Below are 14,863 nucleotides of genomic sequence, written 5' to 3'. Positions count from 1 at the left end.
TAAGCATGTACCTACCACATGCGGATTTGTGACTGCATCGAGACTTGCGAAAGAGAATCTTTGTGAACAGACTCGACAGCAGAAACTCGCGCACCAACTTGGTGGGTTTTTGCACTTTGATTTTTATGAGCATGCCAACAAATTTGATTATGACCGTGTTCTTCAAAATCTTGAGCCATTCCATTACCCAGCGGGACTACTACACGGGCTACTTGCTTTAATCAAAAGCCATTGGTGATCAAACTCGACGCTTGCTTATCTGACCCTGATGTACTACAAGGGGGCTTGTAAATAAACCTATCAATCTTACTGAAACCCAGACTAATACATCAAAGGGTTAACCTAAGCTATGTATTTGTCAAGCCGTCTCCCATTTCTCACTTCAAATCCCGGGACGACGGGAAAGGAATGATACGAATGTTGAAGGAAAATGTCAATAGCGAGTGGCTGTTTCGCAAAACCCGACAAGTAATATATTTCGTGCGCTTTAGCTATCACGTGGTTTAGACTTCCCAACACACCGGTTCTTCAGAGCATGACACTCAGTGTTGACGAGTATTCCAAACTTTCCCCAGATGCTCAGAGGGAATATGATAATGAGGAAAGACAACGAGAACGATCAGAGCAAGAAGGTTTGCCTTATAGATGGAATCAAATGCTAGACCATGTGGAAGTGAGCATACCGCTTCCTCCAGACGTCCGCGCACGACAAATTCAAGTTGTATTCAAGCCCGCTTGGATTTCAGTCAAGATGCGCGAGGAATGTATTGTCGAAGTAAGTCTTTGTATTCAAACTAATGCGTTAGGGAGCACTGTTCAAGCCAATTCAACCAGATGGCTGTACTTGGACTATTGGTACGCTCTTGGCAATCTTTACTAGCTTACATGAAGATGATGCCAAAGTATTATCCGTACACCTGGAAAAACTAAATCAAAATGAATGGTGGCCGCATGTGGTGACGCATCATCCCAAGATTGACACTACTAAGATTGTACCTGAAGAGTCAAAGCTAAGTGATCTGGATGGTGAAACGCGGTACGTATATGGACCTTGATACTTATACCGAAGTGCAATGGTGGAGAAAATGATGGTTTGTACGAAATACTACGTTCGCACCACTAACACGAACCAGATAGAGAACCGGCAAAAGGTCCAAAATCATTAGCGAGATCTTCCTGAGCTCGCAATCATGATTCGTTATCCTGGCAGCCATATTTACGCACAACACTTAATGTGCTAAAGCAGCAGGGTGACAGGCAGCCTCCGATATACTTCAGATTTCGCTGCAGTTCGGTACTGTTCAAACGACAAGTACAACATTTAAACACATCCAAACATACAAGCAGTATAAGATCCCACTCACACAGAAAGAGATTGAATTTCAAGCTCTCAATCGAGTACAATTTTGTATTGGCTAAAGGAAAAGCTTCCGATACGTATGAACCGGCACGCAGAACCAAGTGCCATCATAGAGTTGATGCATCTTCAAGTGATACAACATATAATGTCGAGTGCCTACAATGCAATACCAGAAAAAAAAACAGCATATTGAACCAAGTAGATGCATTGCAAACGTGCGGAAGCGCCTTTACAGACGGCGACCACGACGACCACCCTTACGACGCGTAGAGTCGCTTGGAATAGGTGTCACATCTTCAATGCGGCCGATACGCATTCCAGCACGGGCGAGAGCACGAAGAGCACTCTGGCCACCGGGACCTGGCATCTTTGGGCCAACACCACCAGTTGCGCGCAAACGAATATGGACGGCGTTGATGCCAACCTCCTTGCAACGAGCGGCACAGTCCTGGGCAGCAAGCATGGCTGCGTAGGGAGACGACTCGTCACGGTCAGCCTTCACCTTCATACCGCCAGTCACACGGACGATGGTTTCCTTGCCAGTAAGATCGGTGACATGCACAAAGGTATCGTTGAAACTGGCGTAAATGCTGTCTTAGTTAGTCTCTGTACATTTTCCTTCGTGTCTTTAGCGCGTGAGGTGGACGGCATATGGGAGAGTGTCAAGTTCGCGGTCATATGACTCTCATTATCCCCTCACGATATTCGCCAATTGCAATACATACTGCGCAACGCCGAATACAATCTTGCCATCATCGACGCTAGGGCCGAGAGAAACTTCCTGATTATCGGAGCGGACCTTAGGCGCCATCTATTAGACGTTAGCGTTGGATCTTCACTAAAAGGTGACGAGTCACACTAGCGTACTTACGTTGCCGATTCACAATGGACAGGTGTGAGAGTGTGATGAGAGGAGGTTTTCGTGAAAGGTGGTGGTGTGGTCACGTGTATATGATACAGTTTATACACGTGACCGGAACGTTCTGTCCTCCAGACTAGTGGGGGCTCAACAACAACCTGGATGTAGAGCCAGAAGGGAAGTTCTTTATCCGCGATCGCAACAAAGTATGGTAAGTAGCACACAGATTATTTCTCGTTGTCGGCGAGCGAAATGGCGACAATAGCTCAAGATTTTTTCTAACTTGTTTCAGCCCAAGCAGGTGACGGACATTAAGCAGTTTTTGGCGATTGCCAGCCGCAAGGACGCCAAGTCTGCGCGCGTCAAAAAGACAGTGCTGGCTAACCGCAACGTGCAGACCAAGTTCAAGGTTCGTTGCGCTCGCTATTTGTACACGCTTGTTGTCAACGATGCGGACAAGGCCGAGAAGCTCAAGCAGTCGCTCCTTCCTGGTAAGTACGAAGGCGGAATTCGCTTGGTTCGAGATATGATATTAACAGTTTTAGGTCTTAAGGTTGTTGAGGTCGGCTCTAAGCAGCTCAAGTAAATGTGACCTGTGCTAGTACATTGACGCTTGAGAAATTGCTTCATACCACGCCAAACCTGAAAGGTCACTTGTAGCTAGAGCGCGATCTGCGCTCACTTCACCATCAGTCTTGGCTGTCAATTTCCACATAGCCAGGATCAAAACGATTTCTCTACTTCGATGATGTTCTGTACATCAGGAGTTCGTAGTCAGAAGTCTACATTAGTATGTTGAGGGCCGGAGAGATATACACAGAGTATGGACATGTTTCCTTCTAAACGAAGATATGGATTTGAGATGAAGATGGGAGATGATAGGGTATGTCGAAAAGCAACCTTGAAGACTCCGTGACAGCGTTAGGACCGTTTCGACAAATAAAGGGTGATAAGTGAGCTGACAAGAAGGGATGATACGATAACCAAAACTAACTTAAAGTCCTGAAAGAGCGAATCTGGGGCATGCTTGGATATTTTTTTCTCTTGCAGGACAATCTCAGGATTTATGGGTTCCGACGATGGGGATACTTTCTTGGTTTGATATGCTTGTTGACTGTTTAAAAATGCAATAGAATCGTTAATTTTTTGATGCGTTTTATCCCATTCGTTCCTTTGTTGCTCCCACTTTCGCTCAAAACATTGTTGCCAGTCTTGCAAAAATGACTCATCCGAATTGGTAAGTACGAACGTGTCATTTTTTCGCTGCATCTGTTTTTGCTGTTGTTGTTGCTGCCCTTGTTCTAGGAAAGTTTTTTCGAGTCGTTCAATTCGAGCCAAGACGTCCGGAAGCAAAGAAGAACTTGCAAAGTTTTCAGATCCTGACAAAAAACGTTGAGAAAACATTGGTGCAGACTCTTCTGTCACCTCTGCTGCTCGTTCAGCATCGGAATTGTCCCCCGTTGAAACAGGCACCACAGTATCAGTACTACTTGTACTTGCAGCATCGTTAAAGCCATCAGAAACTTCGCGGACCGAATTTAACAAACGGTCAGGGGAGCGCGCTACACCCTGCAAAGAATGAGTGTTAATAAGTTCGAGCTTAGTTTGAGCAATTTCTGCCTTGAGAGCTGAGACTTCATCTTTTACATGTTCATACCCAGCGAGTGTGGCTTCCAATTCTTTAATTTTTTCCATATGATTAGCCAGCAAGGTCTGTGCATTTGCGAGCTGCGATTCAAGATTCGCCAGTGTGTTGGCATCCATAGACTCTTTTTCAGTCGTGGGTACAGAAGATTCTCTTAGCCCATTAGTTTTGGGGGGAACCAACTCTTGATGAGGAGCATCTTGAACGGGCACAACGCCACCGCCGAGCGTGTTATGGATTTGTTCGATAGCTGTACTCAAGGTACGTAGCTCACTGCCGACCATGTTGCTTTTATGTAGCTCGATCTGTATTCGACCAAGAACCTGATCGAGATTAATATTTGGTTTACCACGTCGAAAGCCACCCTCGGCACCAGGACATAGGCCAGCATTTCCAAGCGTGCCGCCGTGTACACCTCCACGATAAAGGCTCGAAAAGTCGTTTCGAAGTTTCAAGGCATCATCTGGCGAAATCACCAAGAATACTCGACAGGCTACGCGACGGTGCAAGATGTCTTTATTGTCATCCGTCAAAATATCAATGCCAAAGTCCACCACATCCTCACTGTGTAGTTCAAACGGTTCGGACTCTTGTGATTCAGGCGACAAACGTGTGCCATTGATAAATGTGCCATTTGATGACTTGATGTCCTTGATGAAGACTTTGTCGTTTTCACACCAAACTTCGGCGTGTGCGCGAGAAAGGACCTTGCTATCAAAATATCCATTGACAGGACTAGGCACAGTTTTGTTGTTCGAATACCTTCCAATCTTTATGCGATTGTTGGAGCTTGCCGGGGCCAAATTGATTTGTTTGGGTACAAATGTATCGTTGAGAGGGTAAAGATGCAATGCGGGGCAAACAAGAGTCTCCTGCGAAGAACCCGCCTGTTTAGGTATTCCAGCACTTGACCCAGAGTTGTATTTTTGCGGGAGAAATCCCTGATTCCTTGTATTACTCCTTTCAGTCATCGAGCTCAAGACGCGCAGGATACAGAAACCGTCTGACCCCGAAAATGGACGTCTGAGCTACTGAAGCTAATGATGACGGGTTGAGCGGCGAGTTCGAACACTGTCCACATATTGATGTCGTGGATTTAAACGCATATTCAGGAAGCACTCAACTCACGTGCCAGTAGCTACGACCTCGCACGCCCTATTACTCAATGCGCCGGCCGCGTCGATGGCTAGTACACCCTCGAGAACATGCATCCTCGCAGCTTTACCCGAAGGTTACATACGATTAACTTGTTTCGCTAGAATTAAAACTCAATGAACAATATGCATCAAACCTACCCGATATATCGACTACGACAGGATGTGAATGTGTGACATATCGCTCTCAGAACAAATTGTTGACAACTGTCAAGACACCAGCTGTCGTCAACTTGCCAATACTTAAATCCTATTCCTATGACGACAAGCTCGCACGTGGCATAGCGACACACAGTTGCTGCTCATCGCGTCGTCGTGACATGAACCATAGGTTCGCAACATTGGATGGCATAGACGACATCGCACCTGTGAAAGCTCGCAGTGCATTACGGGATGCAAGCCACCAGCTGATTGAACGCGGTCTACTTGATGCTGCACAATGGTGCCTTGAATTGTTATCATGTGTTCCTCACCCGCAAGGCGCCCCCCTTAGCACGCCTCGCTTAGGTACTGATGAGTTCGCACACAAGTTTCCTGTACATTCAACACCAGCATTAAATCTAGAATCTCCTTCCTGGGCCAATGAAGAACAAGTTGGAGAAGGTGCTACCTCATGGATGAGCTGGGAGAATACCTCGCCCTCTGGACAAAGCCGCGGAATGCCATCTCCTGCGCGATCCATGGATCCACCCACATCGCCAGATGAGCATTTGCATGTACGGATAAGCGAGCCATCACAAAGAAATCAAAATAGCATGCAGTACGATGATGTGTACTTATTGGCGAAGACGTTTTTCGATCGCGAGAACTTTCAGGCATGTATTGCGCACCTTGAGGAGCAGCAAGACCTGTCGGACAAGGCGCGCTTCTTACTGCTATACGCAAAACTGCTTATGTACGATATGCATCCAACAAAACCAAATGAACTGTTACCACCACTAGCATATGCCGATAAGAGTGCTATCGACGGTGCACATCCAGTCCTTGTCTCACTGTTGCAAGACCTAATTTCACCGTCTGACCCTTTTCTCCTCTTTCTTAAAGGGGTCATCCTCCGCAAACTACACAAACGAATTGAAGCAATGGATTGTCTTATTTCAAGTTTGCGGGCATTTCCATACAATTGGAGTGCGTGGAAAGAGTTGAGTCGAACACTGAACCAAAAGAATGCAGAACGAGAACAGATTTTGGACCTTCTTCCATCCTCGTTCATGAGTGTTTTTTTTCTTGAATACTCGCAGCGCCAGTCTACGCAGATTGACTTGGAACACTTTGAACGAATTGATGCGCTTCTCATGCATTTTCCCAGGTCAGCGTACCTTCTAACGTGTCGCGCGCAAGCACTTTACTTGCACCAAGAGCTTGAAGATGCTGCAGATACGTTCCAACATGCCCTGGAACTCCAACCATATCGACTCGATGGAATTAGCGAATATTCGAACACGCTGTATGTCCTAGATCGTGAAGATACGCTAGCGCAGCTCGTGCAGCAATTTGCGCATGTGTCCAACAGTGCTGAAATATGGTGTATGCGAGGCAACTTCTACAACCAACGTGGTGAGCATTTTCGCGCTGTGGAATCTTTTAAGCAGGCCTTGCGCCTGGATCAAGAGTGTGTGGCTGCATGGATTCTTCTCGGGCACGAATACTTGGAGGTGAAAAATAGCCACGCAGCAGCTGAGATGTACCGACGCGCGATTGAATTGAATCCACACGATTATCGACCATGGCATGGACTTGGACATGTTTACGAGCTGAATGAAGCGTGGTCTGCAGCTATTGACTACTACCAACAATGTGCCATGATTCGACCGCATGATGCTCGTATGTGGGCATCGCTAGGCGTGTGCTACGACAGATTGGGGCGGAATGCACAAGCAATTGAGTGCTTTAAACGCCATCTCACATGTCCACTCACGCATCTAGAGTCCGTGGAGGCAATTGCACGGATTATCGAGCTGTATGAACAGGGTGGCGACTCGGTTCATGCAACTATGTACCATTGCCTGCTGGTACAAGTTGTGGACCGCAGTATGGCGCAAATGGATCCTGCGCTTATGTCTCGGTTTGCATTCAGCTACATCATTGCGGCACGATGGGAAATGGGCGAATTGAAAGGCAGGCTTTATTACTCGAAAGAGGACAAGCGCCTGGGCCGCGCGGCACAGGCAAGTATGCCGACGGGGGACATGGTAAAAGCCCATGACTACCTCCAAAAAGTTCTTCTTGCGGGAACAGAAATGACGCCTGTCGCGGAAGAGTTACTTATCAAACTTGGTGGTCGAAAGGAACGTGGTTATGATGATAATACTACATAACTGGCCTTACAAGTACCTTGCGCTCTTCAGCTACTAGGACTTGGCCAGTGGGCGGCGCCGCTTCTTCAACGAATGGTATGGACTTGATTATACCCGCACGCGCGCGTACAGTGGAGCTGGAGGGCGCAGCAAGGAGCGACTGGATCAAAGCGGGCTCAGTTTCTGGCAAGCCGGTCTCATTGCGCGCACGTTGCTCAGGCGTACGTGCCACATTCAAAGTGGGTAGCGAGACGGTGCCAGCAAGATGGTACTTGCCTGGTTGCGATGGTTCAAAGCCAGGCGGCGCTTTTCGGCGGCCGTACTTCATAGTATTATTCGTAGACGTTGATGTGCGAGGTGAAGGTGGACGATCACTAGGCGGAGGACTTGACACCTGCGGCACCTGATTTTGTGTAGGTGCAGACGAAGAAGGCTTGCTAACGTGGGGTGCCTTACGACGGAACCACGTTGAGAATTTGCTTTCGGCAGCTTCTTTGCCGCGCTTCTTTCGTGGTCCTGCGTCGAACGAAGCGGCCTCAGCTTCGACTTCGCGCTGAGGGGGGAAATTTTGGGAGGTTGGCGTGTTCAGCTGTGCTTGCTGAGTCTGTGCGTCGCATTGGTCGCGTGGCTCTTGCTCAGTTTGCCGAGACTGCTGTTCATTATATGATGTTTCGTGATTTTCATGGTGCCGACGCGGGCGCGCAGGTCGCTGTAAATGGGCCTTGGCGTATTGATCGGGTGGCGGTGTTTCAAACAGTTTGTTATAAGCCGAGTGAGGTGTGTACTTTGAGTTCGGCGAAGACGGGTAAAGATTCTGGGTTGGCATCTTGGGTGTCACAGCAGCGTAGTCACCCAGAAGCGTGGCTTTGGGTGCAGGCGGAGGCGGAGGCGCCGGTCGGGGTGGCGAGGCGGTCTTTGATTGGGTTCCACGGGGCGATGATTGGGACATGGATTGGGAAAAGGCATCTGAGTCTACATCCGCCTCCTCAAAGTTCCACATTTTGAAAGGCGGCAAGTCAGACTCGAGACGACGCTTGCGATGTCGGCGATGCTCTGGAAGGCTTGAATAGAAAATACTTTGCTGGGTTTTCTTCACTGGTCGACCACGCGACAAGACTGAGTTCGGTTTCGTAACAAACTCCAATGGAAGCCTGACATCCGATGGCATAGACTCATCAGAGAGAATAGGACTGTAGGTGCCGTCGTACGTCCACCGGCGATCACGCGCCTCAGACGAAATTGGTTGGGAATCACCCATAACCTCATGTTCCTCCGGAAGATACGGATCGACAGGCGGAAGTTCAGGAATGGGCTTGGATGTGGAAAGGGATGGCTGCATTGTTGTATATGAATCCGTTTGTGATGCCCGCATGACCAAGCCATCGTCGTCCAACACGTAGGAAAATTCATCTAGCGCCGTTACAGGCGAACCAAACGTACGTGCATTGATTGGCGGAGCATTGTGAAACAAATCCGGATCGCCATGTCTCGCAACCAAATTCCGATGCGTCTTGGCAGGTGGCTTTATTGCGATCTGGGCTGATGATGTAGATGGCAAGTACATTTCTTCTCGAATACGTTGTAGGGATGCTTCAAAATATGTCTCGAAGTTGAAGAGATCACTTCGGTCCGTCACTGCACCGAGCATCGAAAGATGCGACGTATTAGCAGCATCATTGTCACTTACATCGAGCCAGACATTTCTGCCTTCCACACTTTGCACAGGACCACATAGTTCAGGCGCTAGCGCCGGCTGTAGACGACCATAGCTTGAGGTAGACGGGCCCACAAGAGTAGCAGATTGAGCGGCTGGTGGACGAGCTGACACATGTACCGGTGCTTCAACTGCCGCCTGGACTGGCGATCTAGTAGGGAATGATGGGGATGAGGAACTTGCGAGGACAGTCGGGCGTGCAGATCCTTTCGCCATCAAGTCCAGCTCTTCGTTTTCGTCAGCCACAGTGGGGGCGGGCACGGATTTGCGATACGTTGAATTTTTCGGTGGTTTTGGCTGCCTTGGCACAGGTGACTTTGGCAAAGGAGTAGGGGGAATAGGGGAAGATACTGTATTCCTTGGCACTGAAGGCGACGAATCGGATGCCGGCACAGACTTCGCTTTAAACCGGCGCTTGGAGCTGAGTTTGAAGGGAACGGTGTATTGCAAAGCAGGCATAAGAGGCTGAGACGATATCGACATTGGCACAGTAGGTGGTGGTGCTTCCACCACACCCATGTCGGGAGCTTGAAGGGTGTCTGACTTATCCAAGCCAGACAAAACATTGTGCTGGGAGGGATGAGTCGCACCGATTGAACGCTCACTGGAAACCAACGCGGCTGGTGGATCCAACGGGCTAATGTAGGAATCGTCGACAACACCAGCACCATACGAGACAATGCGAGGACTAGCAGCGTAAGATGCATCAGCCACTCGCGCCGTGCTTGGTAGCGCAAACGACTGAAGTGCAGGAGCCTTGATTTGACGTGGGCGCCGTAAAGATGAATGACGATGACCTACACCTGATTGTGAGTAGGTCCAAGAGTGGCTTTGAGGCTCAGTTGCATGCAGCCAAGACTGGGACTGCTTTAACACTGGCGCTGGCTTTTCGGGGTAAGGCGACATCTCAGGGGAGTTTATGGGCATGGAGGACCGACGATTGTCAAGGCGGGCATTATCTGACAGGGAAAACGACCTTCCCTTAGAGAAACCTGAGGCATTAGCAAGTGTATCTGGATCGGTACGCATAGGGGAATGCGGAGGAACATGTAGGCCCAATGCCGAGCCATGCCCTTCGACAGCCTTGTACATCCATGAGGACGAGCGAGAACGGGGCTGTGACTGAAAATTTGAATGGAAGCCTGAATGGGAAACTGGAGAAAAGTTCTGTTTCAACAGAATTTCATCGAGACTTCGTGAACTTTCTGCTGGTCAGATAGATCGATAAGAGTCGTATCATTTTCCCAGTCGGAATTCTCACGGACTGACGTAGGGGACATAATCACAGACTGACTAGCAGGCGTCGACACGGACATAGCCGAAGGCACAGACACAGACGGAGGCGCCTCGGAAACTGAAGGAGGCGCCTCTGGCAGATAAGAAAGACGTACTTCATTGCTGTATGGGACATGCCCCTTTGAGATTGCCACACGAGGCGCCACCGTCTGTGCACCCTCTTGCCCCTCCGCGGAATTCGAGTCTGACACATCGAGGTGAGACGACCGTGGTGGCACACGAGCGACAGGTGCCAATGGCAACGATTCATTAGATGCCAAAGGCACGGCAGCAGGTGACTTGGCCAAAGTCTCATCCTTCGTATCTGTACTCGTATGGCGAGGTGCGTCCTGCGCTGTGTCCTTCTCCGACGCATCCACCTTTGTTTCAGTACCATGCCTTTCGACAAGTAACGGCGTATGTGAGGTAGATGACGTCGTGCGGGGCGATACATTCGCCCAAGCGGGAGGCGAACCACGCACAATGTGAATGGGCTGAAGAGGAGGCGAGAACGTGCACATATCAGGCAAACGAGCCCACAGTGACGCCGCGTGAGGCAACTTGGAAGGGTCCGCGCTATCCATATTGGCTGAGGCCCAGGAATCAGGGGATAAATGAGTGTCACTTGGAATCGGAGTACGTTGTTGGTCAAACCCAGCAATAGTCCATTCATGTGTCTCGTATACGATAGGACCTTTTGCCGATGGAATTCGAGCGCCTGTCAGGGGCGGAGGTGGTGATTTCGTGTAGTATTGAGCAGCTGTATCAGGAGACATGACAAAAGACGCACCACTCGAAGAGCGCAAGTCCAGCCCTTTCGTTGGCCTGGGTTTCGCAAAGGCTTTGTTGATCCGCAGCTCATGAATACTTGGCATTCGAAAGTGATTCTGTGCAGCTGATTGACCTTTCAGACTCGCTTTTCGCCCTAAAATCCCCGGTTGATCTTGTGCTGGAAGCTGGGTGTCAGACGGAAAGGAGTGCTGGTCTTGGAGATGGCTTTTGTCCTCGCGGTGCAAATCGCTTGTGTCGCCAGGGGAAGAAACAAAGAGCTCTTGTGCATTCGGTAACAAAGGAGTTTCTTTGATGTCATTATTCTGTTGCTGATCGGACGATGTGTCAACTACTTTCCCCAACATGCTCATTTCCGAAGAAACTGGGAGAGCCGGCGGCATCACTGAGCCATCCTCGGGGCGGGCCTCAGCACGATATGTGACATCTTTCATGTTAACATTAGAGGCGGATTCATTAACATCACGTGGAATCGCCGTCGTAGAATCGAGCTCAGAGCTCACGGAAAAGGACACTAGGCCGTTGTGATCAGTTGGTCTTCCCAACCCGGCGGGCGATGCGATTGCAAGGGCCGGGGATGCTTTAACGTATTCTTCGTTCTTCGATTTTATAGATACATCAGCTGCATGGAAAGCAGGTATTGCATTAAGCCAGGGCGACAGTGCCTCAGAATAAATGTCACGCTGCTGGCTGCGGTCAGACTCGTCTGCCTCCAAAGTCGTGGAGGATGAAGACACAGGTTTCATCGCAGCCCAAGCACCTTTGATAGGCCTCGCAGGCCTGCTTGGCTGGCCTAGATCTGGAGCGGATCGTGACTGCGAATCCCCACTAGTTAATGATGCGTCACGCCCATCGCTCATGGTCCAATCCGAAGGAGTGTTGGGAACGGAAGCGAAGCGCGTGGGAGCCGCAACACTTGCGTGCCAGACAAACACGTTGTCCGCACGTGATTACCGGAAATTCAGAGTTGGTCTTAAGCGCGCGTCTTGCGCGCGCGCGTGCCAACATGGGCTGACTGGTTGGCTGGGCTGATATCGGCTGGTTGATACGACCTGAGAGTGAGTTATTTAGGCCAATGCTAGCTAGCTTGTGGAAGACTTCGAAATAACATTCACCTGTTTTAAGAGATTATTTTTTTCCATGGCGGCTTCTGCAGCTGGGAGACTTCGTGTGCACCAGGTCCGTTGACATTACTCTTACCATCCTAGGTGTTTGGTGCAGACACAGATGTTGGAAAAACCATTTTTTCAACAGCGTTAGCGCTCGCAAGCACAATTGCTCCTTCCCGCCCACATGCTCCTTTGCCACGTACACTGACACCACACGAAGAAGGCGATCGTGTTGCATACTTGAAGCCTGTCTCGACAGGAGATGAAAAAGATATGGACTCGACACATGTGAGCAAGTTTGCACCACACGTATGGAGCCAAACGCTGGTCCAGTTCACCGAACCTATCTCGCCTCATTTGGCCGCAGAGCAACTTGGATCAAAGCTTGATTGGCAAGCTGAGGATGCTTCTCTTGTTCGTCGAATTAAAGATTGGATGCTGCTATGCGAACATGAGCCTCGTATTAACGCTGCAATCCTTGAGTCGGCTGGTGGCGTTCATTCACCATCGCCTAGCGGCTCGTCCCAGGCAGATTTTCTACGGCCCTTGCGCTTACCAACGATCCTTATTGGGTCCAGTGTGCTTGGCGGAATTAGCACTACACGTTGCTCATACGAGAGTCTGCGCATGCGGGGATACGATGTGGATGCCGTACTTCTATTCCCATCGCCTCACTACCAGAACGATAAATATCTTGCTCAATTCTTCGCCGACCAAGGAATTAGAGTTTTTGCATTGGGTGGCCCCAATGTAAATTCGTGGGGCATGCCACCGGCTCGTCATACTAGCACCAAGCAAGATGCCGAGCAGTTACAAAAATACTATCTTGGCATGATCCACGGTAACGGCCGCGATGATTGCATGCTCGATGTAGTAAATCATTTGCGTGAATGCCATGCAAAGCGTTATGCGTCTCTTGATACTCTTGGTGAGCGTGCGCATCAGCACATGTGGTGGCCATTCACACAGCACACCCGAATAGCACCAGATGATGTAACTGTTATCGACAGTGCACATGGCGACTTCTTCCAAACGTACGAGCCCTCATCGTCGACGATGAAACCTGTTTTGGACGGTTCTGCCTCCTGGTGGACTCAAGTCATTGGGCACGGCCATCCACGCTTGGCACTTGCGGCGGCCTATGCGGCAGGCCGTTATGGACATGTTCTCTCTCCGGGAATAGCACATGCACCGGCAGTTACACTAACAGAGAGATTGCTCGGTCACCACGAACCTTGTAGGCTTGCGCCTGGACGCGGATGGGCAAGCCGAGTGTTTTTTTCTGATGACGGAAGTACAGGCATGGAAGTGGCTATAAAAATGGCCTTGCAATCAAGTGTGCGGCGCTACAGCGCGGCGGTTGTGTCACCGACAACAGAAGCACGAATCAAGCCAGGGCGCCAGTCGGCATCACTCGGAGGGCGCACACCGCGCGAATGGGAGATACTCGGACTTCAGGGAAGTTACCATGGAGATACAATTGGTGCTATGGACGCGTGCGAACCTAGTGTGTTTAGTGAACATGTCGCTTGGTACCGAGGACGGGGCTATTGGTTCTCGCCCCCTACACTCCGAATGAAATGTGGCAAAGTGTATGTGGAAACAAGTGACTCAGCAGAATGGGGTAAAGAGCCCCAGTGCCTTGGTGTATTTTCGTCAATCGAGGAAGTACTCAATGTACAAAAGAGACTCGACACGAAACTTGCGGCTTTTTACAAGCGCGTGGTGCATGAGCGGCTTGAAAATCTAGTCATTGTGGAACGACGACGATTCGGTGCTCTTGTACTCGAGCCACTAGTTATGGGTGCAGGGGGCATGATTTTTGTTGATCCACTATTCCAACGCTGTCTCGTGGATGTCGTGCGTGAAAGAGAAGATTTGTTTTCTCTTACGGATCCACCGCTTCGACACGCCCACATGGGGCGTGTAACCGCAGCACGATCAAATGGAGAGTGGCGCGGTTTGCCTGTGATCTTTGACGAGGTTTTTACCGGATTGCGTCGTCTGGGCTGCAAGATGGGCGCCGACATCCTTGGTACAACGCCTGACATAAGCTGCTTGGCTAAAATACTATCTGGAGGACTTGTGCCTATGTCAGTCACACTGGCGTCAGAGAGTATCTATTCGACATTTGCATGTTCAAGAGAAAAGACGCACGCTTTGCTCCATGGGCACAGTTATACAGCACACCCCGTCGGCTGCCAGGTGGCGATTGAGACATTAGATGTGCTTGAAGAGATGGATTTAAATGGCTCTTGGACACCTTACCAAAAGCAATGGAGTTCGGAGCATTGGAGCGTATGGGACAAATCTTTCGTCAATCTCCTATCACATGCGGATCGAGTTTCTGGTGTCATGGCTCTTGGCACCTTACTCAAGATTGAGCTGAAAACAGATTCCGTCAGTGGTTATGCATCGGACGCAGCGAATGACCTCATGCTCAAACTTGGCAAGCAGACAGGCATCATGGAGCATGATACTACTTCCTCCCTCTCTTCCCACACATTTCCCCTACATCTTCGTTCCCTGGGAAATGTCATGTACATTCTGACGAGCCTTAACACATCATCGGATGTACTGAGGAGTGTCCAGAAATCCCTTGAACGTGAGTTTCTATAATACTATTGCTACAGCTTCCATTGCGATGCAGACGATGACTTT

The 14,863-nt window shown here is 49.6% G+C and overlaps 8 protein-coding genes across 8 annotated transcripts; 4 read left to right on the top strand and 4 right to left on the bottom strand.

Moving 5' to 3' along the window:
• Nucleotides 1–535: 535 nt before the first annotated feature.
• On the top strand, nucleotides 536–1,166 carry MGL_3592 (uncharacterized protein; the record flags this gene model as incomplete). The annotated part of the gene is made up of 4 exons (XM_001729073.1): nucleotides 536–775; nucleotides 807–855; nucleotides 892–1,036; nucleotides 1,070–1,166. 4 exons carry the CDS (start codon nucleotides 536–538, stop codon nucleotides 1,164–1,166), a joined length of 531 nt encoding a protein of 176 aa, XP_001729125.1.
• Nucleotides 1,167–1,589: 423 nt separating this feature from the next.
• On the bottom strand, nucleotides 1,590–2,171 carry MGL_3591 (uncharacterized protein; the record flags this gene model as incomplete). Its single annotated transcript, XM_001729072.1, has 2 exons — nucleotides 1,590–1,950; nucleotides 2,086–2,171. The coding sequence occupies 2 exons, from the start codon at nucleotides 2,169–2,171 to the stop codon at nucleotides 1,590–1,592; spliced, it is 447 nt and encodes a 148-aa protein (XP_001729124.1).
• A 256-nt stretch (nucleotides 2,172–2,427) lies between these two features.
• On the top strand, nucleotides 2,428–2,805 carry MGL_3590 (uncharacterized protein; the record flags this gene model as incomplete). Its single annotated transcript, XM_001729071.1, has 3 exons — nucleotides 2,428–2,430; nucleotides 2,512–2,710; nucleotides 2,765–2,805. The coding sequence occupies 3 exons, from the start codon at nucleotides 2,428–2,430 to the stop codon at nucleotides 2,803–2,805; spliced, it is 243 nt and encodes an 80-aa protein (XP_001729123.1).
• A 335-nt stretch (nucleotides 2,806–3,140) lies between these two features.
• MGL_3589 (uncharacterized protein) lies at nucleotides 3,141–4,835 on the bottom strand (the record flags this gene model as incomplete). The annotated part of the gene is made up of 1 exon (XM_001729070.1): nucleotides 3,141–4,835. The coding sequence occupies one exon, from the start codon at nucleotides 4,833–4,835 to the stop codon at nucleotides 3,141–3,143; it is 1,695 nt and encodes a 564-aa protein (XP_001729122.1).
• A 503-nt stretch (nucleotides 4,836–5,338) lies between these two features.
• Nucleotides 5,339–6,984, top strand: MGL_3588 (uncharacterized protein; the record flags this gene model as incomplete). The annotated part of the gene is made up of 2 exons (XM_001729069.1): nucleotides 5,339–6,926; nucleotides 6,947–6,984. The coding sequence occupies 2 exons, from the start codon at nucleotides 5,339–5,341 to the stop codon at nucleotides 6,982–6,984; spliced, it is 1,626 nt and encodes a 541-aa protein (XP_001729121.1).
• Nucleotides 6,985–7,328: 344 nt separating this feature from the next.
• MGL_3587 (uncharacterized protein) lies at nucleotides 7,329–9,548 on the bottom strand (the record flags this gene model as incomplete). Its single annotated transcript, XM_001729068.1, has 1 exon — nucleotides 7,329–9,548. The coding sequence occupies one exon, from the start codon at nucleotides 9,546–9,548 to the stop codon at nucleotides 7,329–7,331; it is 2,220 nt and encodes a 739-aa protein (XP_001729120.1).
• Nucleotides 9,549–10,201: 653 nt separating this feature from the next.
• MGL_3586 (uncharacterized protein) lies at nucleotides 10,202–11,527 on the bottom strand (the record flags this gene model as incomplete). Its single annotated transcript, XM_001729067.1, has 1 exon — nucleotides 10,202–11,527. The coding sequence occupies one exon, from the start codon at nucleotides 11,525–11,527 to the stop codon at nucleotides 10,202–10,204; it is 1,326 nt and encodes a 441-aa protein (XP_001729119.1).
• Nucleotides 11,528–12,475: 948 nt separating this feature from the next.
• Nucleotides 12,476–14,763, top strand: MGL_3585 (uncharacterized protein; the record flags this gene model as incomplete). The annotated part of the gene is made up of 2 exons (XM_001729066.1): nucleotides 12,476–14,737; nucleotides 14,758–14,763. The coding sequence occupies 2 exons, from the start codon at nucleotides 12,476–12,478 to the stop codon at nucleotides 14,761–14,763; spliced, it is 2,268 nt and encodes a 755-aa protein (XP_001729118.1).
• Between the last annotated feature and the right edge of the window lie 100 nt (nucleotides 14,764–14,863).

The sequence above is a fragment of the Malassezia globosa genome, assembly GCF_000181695.2.
Source record: "Malassezia globosa CBS 7966 chromosome Unknown mgl_sf_10.1, whole genome shotgun sequence".
Taxonomy (NCBI): domain Eukaryota; kingdom Fungi; phylum Basidiomycota; class Malasseziomycetes; order Malasseziales; family Malasseziaceae; genus Malassezia; species Malassezia globosa.
This window is presented reverse-complemented; position numbering and strand designations above follow the sequence as displayed.